The sequence below is a fragment of the Arachis hypogaea genome, chromosome 16 (assembly GCF_003086295.3).
Source record: "Arachis hypogaea cultivar Tifrunner chromosome 16, arahy.Tifrunner.gnm2.J5K5, whole genome shotgun sequence".
Classification (NCBI taxonomy): Eukaryota; Viridiplantae; Streptophyta; class Magnoliopsida; order Fabales; family Fabaceae; genus Arachis; species Arachis hypogaea.
Window position 1 is genome coordinate 110,194,558 of NC_092051.1, and position 25,166 is coordinate 110,219,723.

The following is a 25,166-nucleotide window of genomic DNA, read 5'->3' on the forward strand; positions in this document are numbered from 1 at the left end:
AGTCAGACAAGAAGATTCCTGCTAAGGGTACAGGGCGATTTGCCAACCGCTATTGTGAAAGGATGCATGCTAATATTATGGAGCAGAACCTCTACCGTGAGTGCCTCCTCTTTGTACCGGATCACTTAATACAATATGTGGAGGATAGAATGAAGAAGAGATGTTGGGGATTCTTGAACCGAGATTCAATTGAAGTCAACTTGTCTTGGGTTGACGAATTTTATGCTAACTACCACTCTCCGACCCTTGACTCAATCTACATGCGTCAGAAGCAAGTTCCTATTTCAGAAGATGCTCTTCACCGAGTGCTTAGCATTCCACCAAATCCGGAAGGGTTGGATGCATTTCAAGAAGCAGAAATTGCCCGCAAAGGTTATACTTTTGATTGGGACCCCGTCCTTAAGGCCATTGCTAAGCCCGTAAGCACTTGGATTTATGGGCAAAGTAAGGTTAATCCAAATGGGGATTTCAGCTAATTGTTTGACCGATGAGGCTCGTCTATGGCAACAGATCATGTTCCACTAAGCCGAGCACTCATGAGTCCTCTATCACCGGGGATATGGCCGTGCTTGTATGGTGCATTTTGACTGAGAAGCCGCTTAACATCCCTAGACTCCTCCGCTGGGCCATGGGCCACGTTTATATAGTTGGTAACATTCCCTTCCCAGCCTTGGTCACTGTACTAGCATCTGCAGCTGGCGTTCCACATGAAGCGGATGACGTAAAGAGTAAAATTCCCTTGGTGGATGAACTAGTTTCCCATGGAAAGTGGATCATGACACAAGTGCCATCCAAGAGCCTTAATGACGGCCCATCTTTGGAGGCCCCACCTTCATCAACACCCCATGCACCACCACCATCCAACAACCAGTTGCTCCTTCAGATCCTAGAGAAGATAGACCGGCAAGGCTGACGGATTGAGCAAATTGAGCCCCGCAACAAGCGCCGCTACAACTACTTGAAGGAGCTCATTAGTTCTAGTCACCCACCTCTGGAGGACCCCGAAACCTCGGACTCTATTTCCATTAATGGCGATGCGAGCGATCAAGCTATGGACACGGAGGCGCCCCTGTCCTCACATCATTTGGCCATTGGAAGTGGCAATCCTGGGCACACCTTGCTGATCACTGACGGGATGGTGGACCGTGCCAAGCATTAAGTATAGGGAGGTCGGTAACTGACTCCCAAAGGTAACAACTCTCTCTCTCTCAATACTAATATTTTAATTTTTCTTTGTTAGATAGGATAACTTGCATGATAGTTAGTTGCTTGCATTTAGGTACTACTTGGTTGAAGTGATAATTTCTTTTTTAAGATACTGCTTTACAGTATTTCACTAATTTGAATTCATATTTTGTTGAACTTGCCTGAAGAAATTTAATTTGGAACATGGTTTTAGAGCTCGAACACACAAAACCAGTGAAATTTTGAACCTAATTGATTAGTTGCATCTATCAACCAATGTTTTTTTTTTTTTTTGTGTTGTTCTCTCTAAAATTGTGATCTTTGTCTTACTTGATTCTATATTTCCATTGTTTGATGTATGCATATACTTATATAATTGAGGCCTTGTTTCACTTATCTCACATACCCATATGGCATTACCCTCTCATTTTCTTTGCAAACCAATGTTGAGCCATTTTACCCCGTTTATTCTTTATTTTAGCACATCATTAGCTCTAAGCGAAAAACAATAAATGTCCTTAATTTGAATCCTTGATTAGCTTAGACTAGTGAGGTGTACATGAATTAAGTGTGAAGAAATTGAATTGGGGAATATATGTTTAGGAAATTGGGTGTTTTTATATTCTTATATGAAAATGTGAAAACAGTTGGGCACTTGTTCATGCATCTAACACTCTAATCATATGCACTACCTCCTTTATGCATATAAAAAAAAGAAAAAAAAGAGGAGGAAGCAATAAAAAGGGGACAAAATGCCCCAAGTAAAATAATTAAATTAATGCATATGATTTGTATTAATGGATGGCTAGGCTTTGCATTGTGATAACATGGAATATCTTACATTAGGTGAAAAGTTTAAGTTAATCAAGGATTTGGATTTTAGTCCACTTAACCAAATACATTCCTACCTTGACCCTAACCCCATTACAACCCTTGAAAAGATCTCTTGATAGGTGTATTTGTACATTAAATTGTGTTGATTGGTAGAAGAAAAGCAAGTCTTAGAAATCAAGATTAGTAGAGAGTCAAGAGAATCAACCCTCAAACACTTGAGTGATTAGAGTGTATACACTACTAGCGAGGGTTCGATGCTCGATTCTTTGTTCCCGGCTTTCATGAGCTTTCTTCTTGCAAGTTTACTTGTACTTTATTTTGAGATTTAAATTAGTGGAATCCAGTTATGTTTGTTCATGGAGAATTTGTTTGCTTTAAACCAAGTAGGTTAAAGCATTTTAGCATGTAGTTGCATTCATATAGATAAGTTGCATTGTATAAGTCTCACTTTTTCCCCCTTCACTCTTGTGGTTCCCTTGAGCTTAGCATGAGAACATGCTAATGTTTAAGTGTGGGGAGATTTGATAAACCACTACTTTATGATATATTTTCGACTGAATTGAGTGGGTTTTGTCAACTATTCTCACACGTATTCATGTAAATTGCAAGTTTTTCATTTCCTTCCTAATCTTATGCTATGATTGAAAACATGCTTCCTAGGCCTTAAAAGTGTTGAATCTTAATTCTCCTTCGTTACCATTCGATACCGTGATGTGTTTGTGAAGTGTTTTCAAGTTTACAGGACATGAATGGCTTAAAGGATGAAGATGAGGCATGTCAAAGTGGAAGGAACACAAGAAACTAAAGAGCTGAGAAGCGAGGAGCGACGCACACGCATGGGTGACGCGTGCGGGTGATTTGGAGCGTCTTACAGCGACGCGTACGCGTGACTGACGTGTATGCGTGACTAGCGCAGAAGTTTAGCGATGCGTACGTGTGACCGACGCGTACGCCGACAGAGCATGACGTGCTACACTTAACAGAACTCGCTGGGGGCGATTTCTGGACTGATTTGGACCCAATTTCAAGCCCGAAAACACAGACTAGAGGCAGGGGTGGAGCTGAGACTAGACACACTTCAATTTTTTACTTTAGTTTAGTTTTAGTTTTGAATTCTAGAGAGAGAAATACTACTTCTCCTAGGGTTTTTGATGTTCTTAGTTTTTTGAATTGGATCTAGAGAGAGCTGCTACTACCTTCAATTGGAGTCATCATTCTTACAGTTTTCTTCTGCATTACTTTTATTACTTTTGTTTTTCCATTTGATTGCTCTGAATTCATGTTTGGATCTTGTTATTTTTGAATCTATTAATGCATTGAATTATTTTTACATTTAATTTTAGTACTTGTTTGATTATGCTTAATTATTATTCGTGCCATTTTTTATTTAACTAATTTTTCACAATTATCATGTCTTTTATTTACTCCTATTATGTTTTTATAAAAATGGCATTCATATTAATGGAGTAGACATTTCAACTTGGCTTAGGGGTTGATTAATTGTGTCCCTTGAGTTGTGATACTCAAGTATTAATCTTAATTGGACATTGCTAGCTAGCTCACTTCTCACCAACTCTAGTCATTCCCCATGGAGTGATTAGGACTTGTGAGCAAGAGTTAGTGAAGCCGCTTGACTTTCCTTCAGTTGTTAGAGGATAACTAAGTAGGAGCAATGAACCTTTATGATTGTACTTGGGAAAGACAATAAGGATAGAAACTCCAATTTTCTCCCCTAACCAGGGCCTTTTATTTCAAATACATAACACCTCTTATTATTCATCCGTTGCTTTAATTTCTGATTATTCATTTTTCTATTCTCAACCTCAAAAATATCCAGAAAATTCCTGACCAATAATTTACATCATTGTGCCAACTCTTTGGGAAAACGACCTGGGATTCTACTCCCGGTTATTTATTTTTAATACATATTCTAAATTGATAGTGGAATCTTCGTCAGTTAAGACTGTACTTGCAACGCTACTTTTATCAAAGATTCTTAACCGGCATTTTTCCACCCATCAGGTAGATCCTAGGGAAACATTGGTGTATGTAATGTGTTGAAAAAGTTAATAAAATTCCATCATAATTGTGATGGAGACTGGATGTAGGCTACATTGCACTAGGTAGCTGAACTAGGATACATCTGTGTGTGAGTGTGTCACTTCTTCTCTCTACTTCACTTCTGGTTCTATTACCCAGGAGACAAAAATAAAATGTCTCTCAACTTATCACGAGACAAAAACAAAAATATCTCCAAAGTTTCTTTAAAAAAGCAAAAAATAATATTCATCACAAGAAAAAGAAGCTAAGATTCAACCCTCCTTCTCTTAGTCACTGATAACCATCAATATATAATAATCAGTAGGTGGAGAATTATAAAGAAGTACCTTCCTCATGTCATATAAAAGTTCTTTATAAGCATTTATATCTAATTTTAAATGAATGTTTGTTTATTCTGGACTCTAGATTGTCAATTGTAAAAAAATATATCAGCATTTCTTTATTGTTTTTATTATAATTCATAAAATATTTTTGATTTTATTATTATTATTTGATTCTTAAATTTATATTTAGATGAGATTATAATATTATAGTTGATGTAGTATATTTAATTTAGATGATATTTTAAAATTAATAGAATCTTCCTTATTCTATATCGGATCCGTTGTTTGTAGGCTCTGGATCACGAAAGCCAAAAGAAAATACATTGCAATAACAGCAAAGGGACTAGATTACTAAAGTGAGTTTATACTGTTGATATACGAGAGAGAGAGAGGGGTGCCAAGTGTAATTAATTTTGATAAAAATATTAAGTAGTTCAAATATAATTTATCCTATTTTTCATAATTTGATAATCCAAAGATTAATAGCTAAAATATCAAAGACAGAAGTCATTATTCAAAATTAGTTTGGGCCTAATTAAAAATTTTACTCTCATTATTATAAACCCTTTTAATCTATCTTATCGTCTAACTTTAACATTATAATAAACAAATTAAAGACTGTTATTTAATTTCATATGTTTAAAAATTATTCTTATATTTTAAAAGTTCGCATAATGCATGCATCTTAATCTAATTAGCATTTTAATCTATTTACTTAATATATTAAAATTGGGTTTCTTCCAACTAATGAAGGTGAGGTGTCAATCTCTCGTGATTCCGTTTTTCCTCTAAAATGAATACACTTTTTTTTATTCTAAATTATTTTATACAAAATATCTTTATTATAATCATATTATAATTAATATTTAATGAATAATACATAATTATACTAATTTAAAAACATATCTTCATTATAATTATATCAAATCAATATTTAATACATTATTAAACTACTTATCAATTATCAATCGAAAATATTTTTAATAATAATAATTGTAAGACCCAGAATCTTTGAAAAGTCTTATTATGATTAAGTCTCAAATCCTACAGTTATTTATAGCCTTAATTTCAGAGATTATTTTATTAAAGATAATTAAGGCAAGTTTTGATTTATTGGATTTGAGATAAGTTATGATTATTATCCAATTTTATAATTATTGGATTATTTTCTATATTCAAAGTATAAAGTTGATAGTTATGAAATAATAAGGATTTTATAAGATTTGGATTAGATAAGTAATATTTAAATATTATTACTGCTATTTTGGAAAAATGAAGAAATTAAGTATACTATTTCTAATTTTTGGATTTAGGCATTTTATTGAAAATAATTTGTGAAATTGATGAGCAAATAGTATTTTCTATATACAACTAGTGTTGGATTTAATTTGAGTTTCAATTATTATATTATACCCAATTTTATTTGAAATTACCAAATTACCCCTAAACCTAATTTTGCCTAAACCCTAACCTAGCTACCCTTTTCCCCCTGAGCCCAGCAGCCATAGCACGCACAGTTTCCTTTTGTTCTTTCTTCATGAAAGAAAGGAACAGAAGCAAAAGAAAAACGAAATAGAGGGGAGAAGAGGGAGGCGGCGCGGTGGGTGCCACTGCCACCGTCGCCGCCGTCGCTGACTGAGGGGAGGGGAGCTCTGAACGAGAAGAGAGAGCTCGCGAGACAGGGAGAGGTGGACCCGCGCCTTGCCGTCGATCCACGTCTCGCCGCCACGCCACTGTCTCGGTGTCACCGTCATTCAGTCTATCAGCGAGCCGCTGCCAGAATCGTGCGAGGAGAGCGTCGCCGTCCTATGGAGCCGTGTCGTTGCCGCTCAGTCCACTGCCAGAGACAGACGCGAAGATGGAGCGGGAGTCTCAAAGCCAGCTGTGTCCTCACCGCCGCAAGGGAAACCGTCGCCATTCCCTGAAGCCCGTGTCGCCGTCGAGTCCAGATGAAAGGAGAGACCGGGCCTGAGCCTCGACGAGCTGGGAAGAACCAGCGCCACAGCTGCGCCGTCGTCGTGGACACCACCGCCTCCGTCGGAACGGCCATAGCCACTGCCACCATCTGAGCTCGCCGTTGCTGGTGATGGTTAGTTGAACCGCAGTCAGGAGAGGGTTCAGATCCGCCGCTGCCGGAGCTTCTAGCCGAGCCTCAACCGCCGGGAACGCCGCTGCCGCCACCGAGCTCCACTGCCGGTAAGGCTTTTAAGTTGAGTTTCCCTTCTGTTGAGTTTCCTGGAACTTCATTGTCGCTGCGTGTGGTTCAGATCGCCGCTGCTGCTTGGGGCTGACTGCCGGGTTGCCGCCGAACCGGTTCGGAGACCGCCGCTGTTTCGGTTCAGCCGTTCTTTCTTCGGTTCGGTAAGCGTTTTGATTTGAAAGCCCTTTTGTTACTGTTATGGCTTCATACACTAAGGTTTTGCGGCATCAATTGCTATAAGATTGAGTTTCTATTGTTATATGTCGCGATTAGTGTTGCTGTGGTTACCGCGGGAGTGGCTTGGAGCCGAGGTTGCGGTTGTTGGTGATTTCGGTTTAAGAGAGGAGGTTCCTGTGATGCGTTTGGATTATGGAATTGCGTTTTGAGGTAGGGGCGCTTTCCAAAAACTATATTTCTATATGTTGGAATTATTACATATGGATACTGATGTGAGAAAATGTGTATTTGGTGATTGTATCGGCCTTATGTATTATTTGATTGACTCGAATGTTTATGAATGTTGGTTTGGCTGAGTTGTTGTGCGGCTTTGTGAAATGTAATGTTTTGAAGCTGATTCTTTAAATATTTGAAATCTGAGTTTAATCCGTTGAGGATTGGTTTGAATTGAATTGATTATTTTGATGATGTGAAAGATAGAATACCCTTGAAATTCAGCCTGGGTTGCTTTAATTGATTTGGTTTTGATAAATTATTTATTGCTGAACTGATTCTTTAAAGCTTTGGAAATGAGTTAAATCGGTTGATATTGAGTTGACTTTGAAATGGTTTTCTCGAGATATGCCACTGAGGCGACTGTTGGAATTTAGCTTGCTTTGAATTGGTTTCTGGTTTTGAGCTGTTGAAAAGGAATGAGAAACGGTTTAGTTGGGACCCGAACCGGGTGGCAAAAGTCCAAGTTTTAGGGGAGGTGCTGCCGAAATTTCTGCAAAATCCTAGTCGTGTTTAAAAAGTTATTTAAAAAGGGCTGGATTTGAGAAATTGTATTAATTGATTTATTAAGAGAATATTTATGTTTTCAAGCTTAATTTATTTAATGAACTTTACGCGTTGAGTTCGGCTTATTTAGAAACGAACTATTTGTACAGTTTGAATCACTGAAGGAAAGAATGATGCTCTAATATTGATTTCAATATAAAAAGGAGCTTTTAGTGATTTTAAAGGAATTTAGACTTTTGATTGAGTAATCAAGTTTGAGGCATTTTGGAAGAGTTAGAAAAATGGGTTCCAAAAAGAAACCTGAAAGTGGTTTGATTCAAATGAACCGGTTCCGTTTCAAATGAGTTGATTTTTGGACCGGGTTGGAACTTGTGATTTTGTATGATCGGTTTCATAATAAATTCAGTTTTATTTACTTGAACCGAGAATCTATGATTTTAAAAGTTTCAATGAATTTTAAGGAATTTATATAAGTTGACCTTCCCTAAAGACTTGGGACTCTGGCAAGAAACTTTTGTTATAAAATCCCATTGTTGGATGGGTGATTTTGAATGTTCCCAAAAAGAATCTTTAACTTTCCATGGTTTTGGAAGTTTTGGAAAGAGAATGCCGAGAGTGGCTTTGTTTTAAAAAGGAAACTCACTTTGAGTAAATTTGGCTTATGAGCCTGAGATGATTTGAGAAATGAGATCTTTAAAGCCAAGGCTAAAAAGAGTTGAAATTTGATTTCAAAGTGAAATGGCTTGAGAAAAGTGATTTATGGCTTAAATGCCGGTTTTATGAATTTGATGATGTTGAATGGTGGAAGTATTGTTTTGTTGTGAGCCGGAATGGCCGTGTATGCTATTGAACTATGGCTGATTGCCGAATGAGTTGTGAGCCGTATGGTTGATTATGAATTATGAACTTAAGCCGAAGGGCTGTATTTATTGATAAATTGGATGGTTCTGGATTGAACCGTGAGCCGGATGGCTGAGATGGATGGTGATCCATGGTTGAGTATAAATGCATGTATGCAATCGAATGAATTGTGAATTTAAGCTGGATGGCTGAGATGAATGTTGTATGCGAGTATGCTTGTGTTTTCTCTTTGGTTGTAAGGGTGACAGGGCACCGATACCCTCTAATGGTGACAGGGCGCAGATACCCTCTAATGGCGACAGGGCGCAGATACCCTCTAATGGCGACAGGGCGCAGATACCCTCTAATGGCGACAGGGCGCAGATACCCTCTAATGATAATAAAGCGCAACAGAGAGACTGTGTCCGGGTTAGCTACCGGACACGTCGGGTTGGCTTGGTAACCGACAGATGATATCATCAGCCACTAGGGACAGGCATGCATCATATGCATCTATGTGACATTGTTTGGGTGTGTATATTATACTTGGTTTGCCTATGTGATTAATTGCTAATTGTTCTACTTGTAATAACTGTTTGTTTGTGCTTGCATCTTCCTATGTGTGTTTGCTACTGGGACTCTGTTGGATTGTGGTGATTTATTGATGGTTGGATTGTCTGGGCCTAGGGCCGTGGTTGGAATGAGATGAACCGATTGTTGATTTCGGTTTTGTGTTTCTGGCTTGGAATAAAGTATGAAAAGCTATTTTGGTTCAGCATAGATAAACCGTTTTGAAAGGCTCTTGAGTTTTTGAGAATTGAACTGTTCCTTTTTCAGAAAAGATTTCCGATTCCTCTTTTATTGTAAACCGCTGTTTTTGAAAAGAGGCATAAGACGGTTATTAATCACTGGTGCGGTTATCTTCATGTATCCTATTACAGTAATTCCCAAAAACCCTCTACTGAGAACCCTTTCGAGGATGATGTTCTCACCCCCCTACATTTTTCCCCTTTCAGGATATGGGCGCAGAAGTTACGAAGAGTTCATTTAGTTGTTGTTGAGATGCTTTGTATTGTGTTGATTATGGTTTATTGTACCCTCGCCTTTATCTTGATATAATCTGTAAGAGGGATAGGGATTGTATTGGATTATGGTTGTAATATTATTTATATATATATTTGTATATATATACGGATGTACTCTTTATGAGTTTTGTAAGTTGTATGGTATTTATGGATGTATGTTATCGGATGAAAGTGTTTTTGGGAGCGGTGTTGCGGTTTAAAGTTTTAAACAGGCTCATATTTTAGTATTAAATAATGTAAAAGTCGTCGTAATGTCCGAGCTATCAGAGTGGCGCAGCCGGAAGCGTGAGCTTTGGTAGTTAGGGTGTTACATTATGGTATCAGAGCAGTCCTTCCTGTAGAGCCTGAGGAATGGACCGACTATGCTTTAGTTGCATACTCTGAGTGTTTGTCATGTATTAGGTCTTGTCGAATGACGAGAATTAGAGCTTTATGCACATGACAGTCTATTGATTAACGCTGCTAGTCTTGCATTGCATAATTCTTGGTATTAAGTTTGGCCGGCTTAATACTAGTGAATTATGTATATGAAAGCACTGATGGCTTATCATAGATGAAATCCGAGTTTTGAGTAAAGCGAATCGCGGGTTTTGGAAAAGTTGGAAACTATTTCTCGAGGCTATTCAGTTGTGTGTCTTGAATTTTGTTCGAGTCGACCTGTTCTTTTATATCCTAACTTGAAGTTCTTGTTTGCTAGTCCTTTTTGAAAAGTAGTTTGATTTTTCAACTCTATTCCTCTATCCATATGCATTCTTGTTTGATCTTAATTGCATATGCTTATTTGCGGTCCTTGTCACATCTATCTCCCTCTGTTTGAGTTCTTTTTGATTCCTGTATTCATTGAAATAGCTTTGAACTTGTCTTAATGTGCTGTGACTTTTAACTCTGGGTTCTGATTCCATTCTTTGAGAAATTGTTGATTCAGTTTTTCTCTTACTGGACAGTGATCACAGCCAATTTTGAGATTTTATACATTGCTGTTGATTAGATATATACTTTTCTATATATGAGACTTTGAAATTATTTATGCAGTTTAACAACTATTTCTTTCTAATACCTTGCCTGTACTTTTACTGGTTTACGCAATTGCACTTACTTTAAAGGTAAATTGACTTTCTAGTAATTTTACTATAGTTCCAATGCACATCTTCAATTGATTATGTATTTGGAATATTTTTCACAATTTAAAAAAAAAAAAGAAAGGATTTACCACTTTTGTCTCGGTTGAGTTTCATTTGATAAGCTTTACTTAACTTATTTTGAATTGAGTTTGGTTCAGCACACTACATGGTTTATGCCATTGTTGTTTCTTTTGAAAATGTTGGACTCATAGCTTCTTCTTATGAACGAACTAAGTTCTCTCTTAAGCTTTCCATCTCTATGAATGTCATACTTGATTCTGTTTTTAACTAATCTTTTACATCTTGTGAACATTACCATTGATCTTGGTTTGTCCTCTCTTGTGAATCTCATCCTTATGTGGGTCAGTTTGATTCGTTTCAAGTTAGTGCATTGTTTATTCTCTCATTATCTCTACAAGAGTTTTTAGTCAAAAATTTTCATTGAGAAATTACAAATGATTGAGTTGTTCTTTTCTATGACTTTTGTATTCTTTTGGATCAATTTAAAACTTGTTTAATGTTTCATGTCTAGTGGATCTTGTTTAAACTACTTTAAATTAAGATCCTTTCTTGCAAGGCTTGACTCCTTTTTAGTGCATCTTAAACTTCTTGAATGTTCTTCTGAGATGGTGATTTGAAGAACACTTTTGGAGTCTTGTTTTGAACCTTTTAAAAGAATTTTGAATTCTCTTTGAAGAAATATTAAACGGAATTTATTTTCTATTGCTTGATTGAGATTGAAACCATTGCCCAATTTTGACTAAATTAATTTAAAGTTGGCATGCGCTATTTTAAATGAAGTTTTGAAAAGCTTCCTTGTTTAGTGGAAACCGGTTTGTTTGTAACGCACCACTTATTTCCTTACCAGATTGTAAGTAAAATTTTACCTCGAAATTTCTTTTCTAAAGAGAGTTTAACTTCCTCTTTTGTCCCCGCAATAAATGTTATACACGCTTGTTTGAATATGGGCTTGGGAATTTTTGAACAAGCATTTGATTTCTCTTCTGAGTTTTATGAATTACTTTTGGTTAAGTTGTGCACCTAATTATCTTTCTAAAATATTTGAGAAAATATTTTAGCTCTTAGCAAAACTTGTGTGCATTTTGTTTTTTTTAAAACTCTACATGATTTACTTCAACATGAAGTTGTATTGAAGTAAAGCCACGATTATGCTTTTGTTACTCTCTTGAAGGATGTTGTTACTTAACCTTTCTTTTAGACTGCGAAGTGGTTTTTCCGCAAGTTTTGGTTCCTTTATGAACAATGTATTCGGAAGTACTTTTAATCGTGCTCTTGAGTTCTGTAAGCTTTGTCTTGGGTTTGAAATATTCTCTTCTGTAAACCTCATGCTTCCTCGACTCAGCTTGAGTTTGTTTCAAACCGATGTGCTGGTTTTCTTCTTATTGATCCTATTGAACTTCTTTGATCTAAGGGTTATCTTTGAAGTTGTCAATTGAATCGTGTCTAGCAAACTTCATTGCTTGAACATCCTTGTTTATCGGGAATTGGATATATTCTTTCAAATCTATGAGTATTGTCTTTGACATTTGTCTCTCCTTTCTAAGATCTCGTATTCTTCTGAATAGACTCGAGAATTGTTTTGATATCACGTGCAACTTATAGATGTAGTAACGCGATGCGTTAGTTATTTAAGACGTGATATGTGTATACGGAAGTTGAAGCGGTAGGTGTGCAACGTATGAGTTGTGGGCGTTTTGTTCCTTGCGAACGGGTCTGTGGTTGTAAGGCTTGTGATCGAGTATGGGATTGTAAAGTGCTTGATGGAGTTAGAAAGTTGAAACCTTGAGGTCGATATGAGATTAGTGTGCGGATATTGAGCACATCATTTTAACTCCATCCTGTTTTATAGCCTTTGATGCTTCGCCCTACTATCACATGATTGACCCATGTTATCTTTTGCATTGAGCCTACCTGGTAACGTTTGCTTTGCAATCACTCCTACCTTTACATCCTTATGCTTATGACAATCAAAGTATTTGGAAATCGTATATATGATTGTATTTTGAGATATTTTTGCTTCTTCCTTAAATGTGTTCAAGGGTGAACTGTTATGGAATTTCTTTCATTTTGTATCAATTTTTGAGGGCGAAAATTTTTATAAGGTGGGTAGAATGTAAGACCCAGAATCTTTGAAAAGTCTTATTATGATCAAGTCTCAAATCCTACAGTTATTTATAGCCTTAATTTCAGAGATTATTTTATTAAAGATAATTAAGGCAAGTTTTGATTTATTGGATTTGAGATAAGTTATGATTATTATCCAATTTTATAATTATTGGATTATTTTCTATATTCAAAGTATAAAGTTGATAGTTATGAAATAATAAGGATTTTATAAGATTTGGATTAGATAAGTAATATTTAAATATTATTACTGCTATTTTGGAAAAATGAAGAAATTAAGTATACTATTTCTAATTTTTGGATTTGGGCATTTTATTGAAAATAATTTGTGAAATTGATGAGCAAATAGTATTTTCTATATACAACTAGTGTTGGATTTAATTTGAGTTTCAATTATTATATTATACCCAATTTTATTTGAAATTACCAAATTACCCCTAAACCTAATTTTGCCTAAACCCTAACCTAGCTACCCTTTTCCCCCTGAGCCCAGCAGCCATAGCACGCACAGTTTCCTTTTGTTCTTTCTTCATGAAAGAAAGGAACAGAAGCAAAAGAAAAACGAAATAGAGGGGAGAAGAGGGAGGCGGCGCGGTGGGTGCCACTGCCACCGTCGCCGCCGTCGCTGACTGAGGGGAGGGGATTTCTGAACGAGAAGAGAGAGCTCGCGAGACAGGGAGAGGTGGACCCGCGCCTTGCCGTCGACCCACGTCTCGCCGCCACGCCACTGTCTCGGTGCCACCGTCATTCAGTCTATCAGCGAGCCGCTGCCAGAATCGTGCGAGGAGAGCGTCGTCGTCCTATGGAGCCGTGTCGTTGCTGCTCAGTCCACTGCCAGAGACAGACGCGAAGATGGAGCGGGAGTCTCAAAGCCAGCTGTGTTCTCACCGCCGCAGGGGAAACCGTCGCCATTCCCTGAAGCCCGTGTCACTGTCGAGTCCAGATGAAAGGAGAGACCGGGCCTGAGCCTCGACGAGCTGGGAAGAACCAGCGCCACAGCTACGCCGTCGTCGTGGACACCACCGCCTCCGTCGGAACGGCCATAGCCACTGCCACCATCTGAGCTCGCCGTTGCTGGTGATGGTTAGTTGAACCGCAGTCAGGAGAGGGTTCAGATCCGCCGCTGCCGGAGCTTTTAGCCGAGCCTCAACCGCCGCCGGGAACGCCGCTACCGCCACCGAGCTCCACTGCCGGTAAGGCTTTTAAGTTGAGTTTCCCTTCTGTTGAGTTTCCTGGAACTTCATTGTCGCTGCGTGTGGTTCAGATCGCCGCTGCTGCTTGGGGCTGACTGCCGGGTTGCCGCCAAACCGGTTCGGAGACCGCCGCTGTTTCGGTTCAGCCGTTCTTTCTTCGGTTCGGTAAGTGTTTTGATTTGAAAGCCCTTTTGTTACTGTTCTGGCTTCATACACTAAGGTTTTGCGGCATCAATTGCTATAAGATTGAGTTTCTATTGTTATATGTCGCGATTAGTGTTGCTGTGGTTACCGCGGGAGTGGCTTGGAGCCGAGGTTGCGGTTGTTGGTGATTTCGGTTTAAGAGAGGAGGTTCCTGTGACGCGTTTGGATTATGGAATTGCGTTTTAAGGTAGGGGCGCTTTCCAAAAACTATATTTCTATATGTTGGAATTATTACATATGGATACTGATGTGAGAAAATGTGTATTTGGTGATTGTATCGGCCTTATGTATTATTTGATTGACTCGAATGTTTATGAATGTTGGTTTGGCTGAGTTGTTGTGCGGCTTTGTGAAATGTAATGTTTTGAAGCTGATTCTTTAAATATTTGAAATCTGAGTTTAATCCGTTGAGGATTGGTTTGAATTGAATTGATTATTTTGATGATGTGAAAGATAGAATACCCTTGAAATTCAGCCTGGGTTGCTTTAATTGATTTGGTTTTGATAAATTATTTATTGCTGAACTGATTCTTTAAAGCTTTGGAAATGAGTTAAATCGGTTGATATTGAGTTGACTTTGAAATGGTTTTCTCGAGATATGCCACTGAGGCGACTGTTGGAATTTAGCTTGCTTTGAATTGGTTTCTGGTTTTGAGCTGTTGAAAAGGAATGAGAAACGGTTTAGTTGGGACCCGAACCGGGTGGCAAAAGTCCAAGTTTTAGGGGAGGTGCTGCCGAAATTTCTGCAAAATCCTAGTCGTGTTTAAAAAGTTATTTAAAAAGGGCTGGATTTGAGAAATTGTATTAATTGATTTATTAAGAGAATATTTATGTTTTCAAGCTTAATTTATTTAATGAACTTTACGCGTTGAGTTCGGCTTATTTAGAAACGAACTATTTGTACAGTTTGAATCACTGAAGGAAAGAATGATGCTCTAATATTGATTTCAATATAAAAAGGAGCTTTTAGTGATTTTAAAGGAATTTAGACTTTTGATTGAGTAATCAAGTTTGAGGCATTTTGGAAGAGTTAGAAAAATGGGTTCCAAAAAGAAACCTGAAAGTGGTTTGATTCAAATGAACCGGTTCCGTTTCAAATGAGTTGATTTTTGGACCGGGTTGGAACTTGTGATTTTGTATGATCGGTTTCATAATAAATTCAGTTTTATTTACTTGAACCGAGAATCTATGATTTTAAAAGTTTCAATGAATTTTAAGGAATTTATATAAGTTGATGATGAGCGGATATTTTATACGCTTTTTGGGGATAATTTCATATAGTTTTGAGTATGTTTTAGTTAGTTTTTAGTCTATTTTTATTAGTTTTTAGGAAAAATTCATATTTCTGGACTTTACTATGAGTTGTGTGTTTTTCTGTAATTTCAGGTATTTTTCTGGCTGAAATTGAAGGAGCTGAGCAAAAATCTGATTCAGGCTGAAAAAGGACTGCTGATGCTGTTGGATTCTGACCTCCCTACACTCAAAGTGGATTTTCTGGAGCTACAGAACTCGAAATGGCATGCTTCCAATTGCGTTGGAAAGTAGACATCCAGGGCTTTCCAGCAATATATAATAGTCTATACTTTGCACAAGGATAGACGACATAAACTGGCGTTCAACGCCAGTTCTCTGCCCAATTCTGGCGTCCAGCGCCAGAAAAGGATCAAAAGCTGGAGTTCAACGCCCAAATTGGCATAAAAACTGGCGTTCAACTCCACAAATGGCCTCTGCACGTGAATTACTTAAGTCTCAGCCTAGCACACACCAAAGTGGGCCCCAGAAGTGGATCTCTCCATCATCCATCATAGTCTACTCATATTTTGTAACCCTAGGCTACTAGTTTAGTATTTAAACAACTTTTAGAGACTTATTTTGTATCTCATAACATTTCAGATCAAAACTTTGTATTCTCTGACGGCATGAGTCTCTAAACCCCATTGTTGGGGGTGAGGAGCTCTGCTGTGTCTCGATGAATTAATGCAAGTATTTCTATTTTCCATTCAAACACGCTTGTTCCTATCTAAGATGTTCATTCGCGCTTAACTGTGATGGAGGTGATGATCTGTGACACTCATCACCTTCCTCAATTCATGAACGTGTGTCTGACAACCACCCCCGTTCTATATACGATTGAATGAGTATCTCTTAGATTCCTTAATCAGAATCTCCGTGGTATAAGCTAGAATTGATGGCGGCATTCATGAGAATCCGGAAAGTCTAAACCTTGTTTGTGGTATTCCGAGTAGGATTCAAGGATTGAATGACTGTGACGAGCTTCAAACTCCTGAAGGCTGGGCGTTAGTGACAGACGCAAAAGGATAGTAAATCCTATTCCAACCGGATCGAGAACCAACCGGTGATTAGCCGTGCTGTGACAGAGCGCTTGAGCATAGTTTTCACTGGAAGGATGGAAGGTAGCCATTGACAATGGTGATCCACCAACACACAGCTTGCCATAGGAGGACGTGCGTGCGTGAATCAGAAGACAGAGGAAAGCAGAGATTCAGAAGACAAAGCATCTCCAAAACTCCAACATATTCTCCATTACTGCACAACAAGTAACCTTTAATTTATGCTCTCTTGGTTATTCACAATTCAACTGATAAACATAATTGATTTCCTGACTAAGATTTACAAGATAACCATAGATTGCTTCAAACCAACAATCTCCGTGGGATTCGACCCTTACTCACGTAAGGTATTACTTGGACGACCCAGTGCACTTGCTGGTTAGTGGTACGCGTTGTGAAAAGTGTGATTCACAATTCGTGCACCAAGTTTTTGGCGCCGTTGCCGGGGATTGTTCGTGTTTGAACAACTGACGGATTATTTTGTTGCTTAGATTAGGAAAAAATTCTCTTTTTTTGGTTTAGAGTCTTTTATTATTTATCCCTTGTTAAAACACTTTAAATTTATAGCTCAGTTAGTTAGAACGTGGTGTTTATGTTCATGGTAATTGGCTATCATATTTTTAAAACCTTCTTCAAAAATCATTTTTCTATTAAATCCTGTGCCAAACTTTAAGTTTGGTGTTTTCTTGTTGATTTTTCTTAAAATTTTTGAAAATTTCCATAACTCATTTGGCTAGAGCGTTAATCTGTGTTCTTGGTAATTGGGTTAGAGTCTTTTATATTCTTTTCAAAACCTTCTTTTTCATAAATAATATTTTCTCTATTAAATTTTGTGCCAAACTTTAAGTTTGGTGTTTTCCTATTGATTTCCTTTGATTTTCGAAAATTTTGGTTTGGTCTTGATCTTAAAATTTTTAAGTTTGGTGTTCCTTGGTGTTTTCTCTCCAAATTTTTCGAAAACAAGGAGCACTAGATCTAAAAATTTTAAATCTTGTGCTATCCTATTGTTTTTCTCTTTCCTCACTAAATTCAAAAATATCTTTTCTCTCTACTTTCAAAACAAATTTTCGAAAATTAAATTAAAAAAAAAATTTCCAGATTTTTTTTAAAATTTAAAATCTTTTCCAAATCATATCTTTTTCAAAAATTCCTAACCACTTTCTCTCTCCTCATTTTTTCGAAAATCTTCACCTATTTTTATTTATTTTATTTTAATTTATTTTATTTTCGAAATAAAAAAAATTATAAATAAATAAAAAGGTAAATCAATCCAAGTTATATCCCTTTGTCCATCATGGACATAAGTGGAAATGAACAGTCCAGGAGGACTCTGGGGTCATATTCTAACCCCTCTACTACTTCATATGGGAGTAGCATATGCATACCCTCCATTGGAGTTAGTAGCTTTGAGTTGAATCCTCAGCTCATTATCATGGTGCAGCAAAGTTGCCAGTATTCCGGTCTTCCACAGGAAGAACCTACAGAGTTTCTGGCACAATTTCTACAAATTGCTGACACAGTACATGATAAGGAAATAGATCAGGATGTCTACAGACTATTACTGTTTCCATTTGCTGTAAAAGATCAAGCTAAGAGGTGGTTAAATAACCAACCTAAGGCCAGCATAAGAACATGGAAACAGCTGACAGAAAAATTCCTGAATCAGTATTTTCCTCCAAAAAGGATGACACAGCTAAGGCTAGACATCCAAGGCTTTAAACAAGGAGATAATGAATCTCTTTATGATGCCTGGGAGAGATACAGAGAGATGCTACGAAAATGCCCCTCTGAAATGTTTTCAGAGTGGGTTCAGTTAGACATCTTCTACTATGGGCTTGCAGAAGGAGCTCAGATGTCTCTAGATTACTCAGCTGGTGGATCTATCCATATGAGAAAGACAATTGAAGAGGCTCAAGAGCTCATTGATACAGTTGCCAGGAATCAGCATCTGTACCTAAGCAGCAACCCTTCCATGAATGAAGAGGTTAAAACAGTAACTGCTGAATTCAGTACTGTAAAACAAGCTGCTGAATTCAATCAGCAATTGGATTTTCTAACAAAGCAGCTAGCTGAATTCAAGGACAGGCTACAGGAGACAAGGATAGCTAATATACATATGGACGAACAGTTTAAGCAAACAAAGCAGCAGCTATCAAGGCAAATAGCAGAAGAATGCCAAGCAGTTCAATTAAGAAGTGGGAAAACATTAAATACCCCACCTCAAGGAATCAAAAATTCAAGAAATGAGCAACCCACCAAAGATTCACCTGAGGACAGTAAGAGCCCAGGGAAAAATAATTCTGGCGCTAAAACGCCAGAAAATGGGTGGAAGGCTGGCGCTGAACGCCCAGACCATGCCCAAAATTGGCGTTCAACGCCAGAAACAAGGCAGAATTGGCGTTCAACGCCAGAAATGGGCAAGAATCTGGCGTTGAACGCCCAAATGGGGCAGAATCCAGCGTTAAACGCCCAAAATGGGCACATTTCTGGCGTTCAGGCGCCAGGAACAGACAGTGAGCTGGCGTCTAACGTCACTCCAGCTTCTGACTCTGGCACTCAATTGCCAGTGAGGGATCAGACACACACAAGTGCTGATAACAACCCCTCTAAAAAGGCTTCTTTAACCACTAAGGTTGAGGAATATAAAGCCAAGATACCTTATCCTCAAAAACTCCGAAAAGAAGAGCAGGATAAGCAATTTGCTCGCTTTGCAGATTATCTAAGGACTCTTGAAATAAAGATTCCATTTGCAGAGGCACTTGAGCAAATACCTTCTTATGCCAAGTTCATGAAAGAGATCTTGAGTCATAAAAAGGAGTGGAGAGAAACAGAAAGAGTTCTCCTCACTGAAGAATGCAGTGCAGTCATCCTGAAAAGCTTTCCTGAAAAGCTTAAAGACCCTAGGAGTTTTCTGATACCATGCATATTAGAAGGTGATTACACCAAGACAGCTTTATGCGATCTTGGGGCAAGCATCAACCTAATACCTGCATCCACTATCAGAAAGCTTGGTTTAACTGAAGAAGTTAAACCAACCCGAATATGTCTCCAACTTGCTGATGGTTCCACTAAATACCCATCAGGCGTGATTGAAGACATGATTGTCAGAGTTGGGCCATTCGCCTTTCCCACTGACTTTGTTGTGCTGGAAATGGAGGAGCACAAGAGTGCTACTCTCATTCTAGGAAGACCCTTCCTAGCAAATGGACGATCCCTCATTAACGTCCAACAGGGGGAAATAACCCTGAGAGTCAATGATGATGAGTTCAAGTTGAACGCTGTCAAAGCCATGCAGCATCCAGACACATCAACAGACTGCATGAAAGTTGATCTCATTGACTCTTTGGTAGAAGAGATCAACATGGCTGAGAGTCTCGAATCAGAGTTGGAAGACATCTTTAAAGATGTTCAGCCTGATTTGAAGGATTCAGGGGACATGAAAGAGCCTCTGAACTTTCTTCTGAAAGAGGAAAAACCCCCTAAACCCGAGCTCAAGCCACTACCACCATCCTTGAAATATGCATTTCTGGGAGAAGGTGACACTTTTCCAGTGATCATAAGCTCTGCTTTAAATTCACAGGAAGAGGAAGCACTTATTCAAGTGCTAAGGACACACAAGACAGCTCTTGGGTGGTCCATAGGTGACCTTAAGGGCATAAGCCCAGCTAGATGCATGCACAAAATCCTATTGGAGGACAATGCCAAACCAGTGGTTCAACCACAGAGGCGGCTAAATCCAGCCATGAAGGAAGTGGTGCAAAAAGAGGTCACCAAGTTACTAGAGGCTGGGATTATTTATCCTATTTCTGATAGCCCCTGGGTGAGCCCTGTTCAAGTCGTCCCAAAAAAGGGAGGCATGACAGTGATTCATAATGAAAAAAATGAACTGGTTCCTACAAGAACAGTTACAGGGTGGCGCATGTGTATTGACTACAGAAGGCTCAATACAGCCACCAGAAAGGATCATTTTCCTTTACCATTCATAGACCAGATGCTAGAAAGACTAGCAGGTCATGATTATTACTGCTTTCTGGATGGCTACTCAGGCTACAACCAGATTGCAGTGGATCCCCAGGATCAAGAGAAAACAGCATTCACATGTCCATCTGGAGTGTTTGCTTATAGAAGGATGCCATTTGGGCTATGTAATGCGCCTGCAACCTTCCAGAGATGCATGCTCTCTATTTTCTCTGACATGGTGGAAAATTTTCTGGAAGTCTTCATGGATGACTTCTCAGTATATGGAGACTCATTCAGCTCTTGTCTTGATCACCTGAAACTTGTTCTGAAAAGATGCCAAGAAACCAACCTAGTTTTAAACTGGGAAAAGTGTCACTTCATGGTGACTGAAGGAATTGTTCTTGGGCATAAAATCTCAAACAAGGGAATAGAGGTGGATCAAGCAAAAATAGAGGTAATTGAAAAATTACCACCACCTGCCAATGTTAAGGCAATCAGAAGCTTTCTGGGGCATGCAGGATTCTATAGGAGGTTTATAAAGGATTTTTCAAAAATCGCAAAACCTCTAAGCAATCTGCTAGCTGCTGACACGCCATTTGTGTTTGACACAGAGTGCCTGCAGGCGTTTGAAATGCTGAAAGCTAAGCTGGTCACAGCACCAGTCATTTCTGCACCAGACTGGACATTACCATTTGAGCTAATGTGTGATGCCAGTGATCATGCCATTGGTGCAGTATTGGGACAGAGGCATGACAAGCTTCTGCATGTCATTTATTATGCCAGTCGCGTTCTAAATGATGCCCAGAAAAATTACACAACCACAGAAAAAGAACTACTTGCAGTGGTTTACGCCATTGACAAGTTCAGATCATACTTAGTAGGATCAAAAGTGATTGTGTATACTGACCATGCTGCTCTTAAATATCTACTCACAAAGCAGGATTCAAAACCCAGGCTCATCAGATGGGTATTGCTTCTGTAAGAGTTTGATATAGAAATAAGAGACAGAAAAGGGACAGAGAACCAAGTGGCTGATCATCTGTCCCGGATAGAGCCAGTGGAAGGGACGTCCCTCCCTTCTCTTGAGATCTCTGAGACGTTTCCTGATGAGCATTTATTCGCCATTCAGGAAGCACCATGGTTTGCCGATATTGCAAACTATAAAGCTGCAAGGTTCATACCCAAGGAGTACAACAGGATACAAAAGAAGAAATTAATTACTGATGCAAAGTACTACTTGTGGGATGAACCTTATCTCTTTAAGAGATGTGCAGACGGAATTATCTGTAGGTGTGTGCCTAGAGAAGAAGCACAGAGGATCCTGTGGCATTGCCATGGATCTCAATATGGAGGCCATTTCGGAGGTGAGCGAACAGCCACCAAGGTCCTCCAATGTGGCTTCTATTGGCCCACACTCTATAAAGATTCCCGAGAGTTTGTACGTAATTGTGACAGTTGCCAAAGAGCTGGTAATCTGCCTCATGGTTATGCCATGCCTCAACAAGGAATCTTGGAAATTGAGTTGTTTGACGTATGGGGAATTGACTTCATGGGACCTTTCCCACCATCATATTCAAACACTTATATTCTGGTGGCAGTTGACTATGTATCAAAATGGGTTGAGGCTATTGCCACACCCACTAATGATACTAAAACAGTGCTGAAGTTCCTCCAGAAACATATCTTTAGCAGGTTTGGTGTCCCTAGAGTACTAATCAGTGATGGGGGCACTCACTTCTGCAATAAATAGCTTTACTCTACCATGGTTCGGTATGGAATTTGCCACAAGGTGGCCACTCCATATCATCCACAAACCAATGGGCAAGCTGAAGTCTGTAACAGAGAATTAAAGAGAATCCTGGAACGGACAGTAAATACCCGTAGAAAGGATTGGGCACGGAGCTTGGATGATGCTCTGTGGGCTTACAGAGCAGCATTCAAGACCCCTATAGGGACCTCTCCATACCAACTCGTGTATGGTAAGGCGTGTCACCTGCCCGTGGAACTGGAACATAAGGCCTACTGGGCAACCAGATTCCTAAACTTTGATGCCAAATTAGCAGGAGAAAAACGATTGCTCCAGCTAAATGAGCTAGAGGAATTCAGATTCACAGCTTTCGAAAATGCCAAGCTTTATAAAGAAAAATCAAAAAAATGGCATGACAAAAAGCTGTCATCTAGAATCTTTGAACCAGGACAGAGGGTCCTGTTGTTTAACTCTAGACTCAGGCTATTCCCCGGGAAACTGAAATCCCGGTGGAGGGGACCATACGTGATTACAAGTGTGTCACCATATGGTTATGTGGAGCTTCAAGATATTGATTCTGATAAGAAGTTCATTGTCAATGGACAGAGAATCAAGCATTATCTTGAAAGCAACATCGAGCAAGAATGCTCAAGGCTGAAGCTAGATTAAAAAGCTCAGCAAGGTCCAGCTAAAGACAATAAAGAAGCGCTTGCTGGGAGGCAACCCAGCCATGGGGCAACAATCCTCTAAGCATTTTGCCCTATTTCTATTTTTATTTGTATAGAGTTCATTGACAACAAGGTAAATAATCATTTACAGAAGACCTCGGCAGACAAAACAGAGAACAAGATCTCACTGGCAAGAAAACGCCAGTAAAAGAGCATTCTGGGCGTTCAACGCCCAGAATGGGCATCCACTGGGCGCTGAACGCCAGTGATGATAGCAGCTGGGCGTTCAACGCCAGAAAGGGGCACCCACTGGGCGTTGAACGCCAGGAATGGCAGCAACTGGGCGCTAAACGCCCAGGAGATCAGCATTTGGGCGTTGAACGCCCAAAACAAGCAGTGTTTGGGCGTTCAAACGCCAGGAAGGCAGGGAGGAGCCAAATCCATTTGTCCCACACGTATTTCCATTTTAATTTCAAATTTTATGCTTCAATGCATGATTTTTACATGAACATGTCAAGAACCCTGATTTCTAAAATCCTTAATTTCTAAAAATCCATCTTTCCAAATTCAATCCAACTCTTTTCAAAATCTTTTCTGAAAACAAATCTATCTTTTTCACTCAAAAATCTTTTCAACTAATCCATATCTTTTTCAAATATCCATATTATCTTTTTTCAAAATTCAGAGTTATCTTTTTCAAAAATCTATCATATCTTTTCAAAATTAAACTATATCTTCTATCTTATCTTTTTTCAACTCAATCTTTTTATCTTATCTCTTCCAATTTTTCGAAAAAAAACACCCCCCACCCCTTTAAAATTGGGTTCGGCCTCCCCCCTCCACCATCAACAACTGCACCTCGATCTCCTTCTATCCCTCTCCTTTCTTTTATTTTGCTTGAGGACAAGCAAACCCTTAAGTTTGGTGTGTTTATCCGAGATCACTAAGATCATGGCTCCCAAAGGAAAACAATCCACTCCAAGAGGCAAGAAAGAGAGCGTTCCAAAATCACTTTGGAATCAAGGGAAGTTCTTATCTAAAGAACATTCAGACCATTATCTTAAAGTAATGGGTCTGAGATCAGTGATCCCGGAAGTGAGATTCGATCTGAAAGAAGATGAATATCCGGAGATCCAGGAGCAAATTCGAATCAGGAACTGGGAAGTCCTAGCTAATCCTGAAACGAAAATAGGAAGGAACATGGTCTAGGAGTTCTATGCTAATATGTGGCAGACTGACAAGCAAAGACTATCTGGAACTGCCCACTATGAATTTCGGACCATGGTCAGGGGAAAGATTGTTCACACCACCCCTGACAAGATCAGAGAGATATTAAAGCTACCTCAGCTAAAGGATGATCCAGACTCCTTCAACAGGAGGATGATGAGAGCAGACATTGGCCTGGATAAGATTCTAGAGGACATATGTATCCCTGGAGCCAGGTGGACCACCAACACAAAGGGCGTCCCAAATCAACTCAAGAGAGAGGATCTCAAACCAGTTGCCAGAGGATGGCTGGACTTCATTGGGCATTCTCTGTTGCCCACTAGCAACCGCTCTGAAGTCACAGTTAAAAGAGCAGTGATGATCCATTGCATCATGATGGGAAAGGAAGTAGAGATTCATCAGCTGATTTCAACTGAACTCTATAAGATTGCTAACAAAAACTCAAAAGAGGCCAGGTTGGCTTATCCAAGCGTGATTTCTCTGCTCTGCAAGGACGCTGGAGTAAGGATGGGAATAACTGAATATATCCTAATTGAAAAGTCAATCACCAAAGCATCAATGGAGAGACAACAAGCACAGGAGGATCCCATCAAGAAGAGAGCACAGAAATTCCTCCCAGAGATCCCTCAAGCTGAATATTGGGAATATCTTGAGACGTCCGTCACCAAGATACGGGAAGCTATGGAGCAAATAATAAAAGAACAGAAGGAACACAGTCAAATGCTGACCTATATGTTTAAAGAACAAGAGGAGCAGGGGCGTGACTTAAGGGAACTGAAGCGCCAAAAGTCTTCTCTTATAGGACCAAGCACCCCAAGGATCAGAGGAACCCCAGTGCCCCCAGAATAAAGGTTGTTAATTTCCAATTTCTGCCTTAACTCTGTGACAGTGTCCTTATAAAAGTTTACCTTAGAAGTCATATAATAGTAATTAGTATCTATTTGATTTTATCTCCAATTAAGCTATAGTTTATTTTTCTCATCATCAGCAAACATGAATAAAATAGTAGATCTTTTGAATAAGAGGCAATAAAATTTCGAGTTTAATAAAGAAATTCTAATTGGT

The 25,166-nt window shown here is 38.9% G+C and overlaps 1 protein-coding gene across 3 annotated transcripts; it reads left to right on the forward strand.

The window, feature by feature from the left end:
* Positions 1–5,795: 5,795 nt before the first annotated feature.
* LOC112754642 (uncharacterized) lies at positions 5,796–23,597 on the forward strand. 3 transcript variants are annotated; one of them, XR_011874426.1, is made up of 5 exons: positions 5,797–6,599; positions 6,671–6,764; positions 6,877–6,990; positions 8,697–8,931; positions 9,417–9,651. XR_011874426.1 is itself a non-coding variant. In XM_072220939.1 (4 exons), the coding sequence occupies exon 4, from the start codon at positions 17,794–17,796 to the stop codon at positions 21,439–21,441; it is 3,648 nt and encodes a 1,215-aa protein (XP_072077040.1). In that variant the 5' UTR covers positions 5,797–6,599; positions 6,671–6,764; positions 6,877–6,990; positions 15,535–17,793; the 3' UTR covers positions 21,442–23,597. The 3 variants fall into 3 exon arrangements, 1 of the variants encoding a protein (XP_072077040.1); XR_003178656.3 differs by lacking the exon at positions 8,697–8,931 and having other exon boundaries at positions 5,796–6,599; XM_072220939.1 differs by lacking the exons at positions 8,697–8,931; positions 9,417–9,651 and adding an exon at positions 15,535–23,597.
* The last annotated feature ends 1,569 nt before the right edge of the window (positions 23,598–25,166 follow it).

Coding starts and splice junctions, on each gene's coding strand:
- LOC112754642 (XM_072220939.1), top strand. CDS start 17,794: ATGGACATAAGTGGAAATGAACAGTCCAGGAGGACTCTGGGGTCATAT.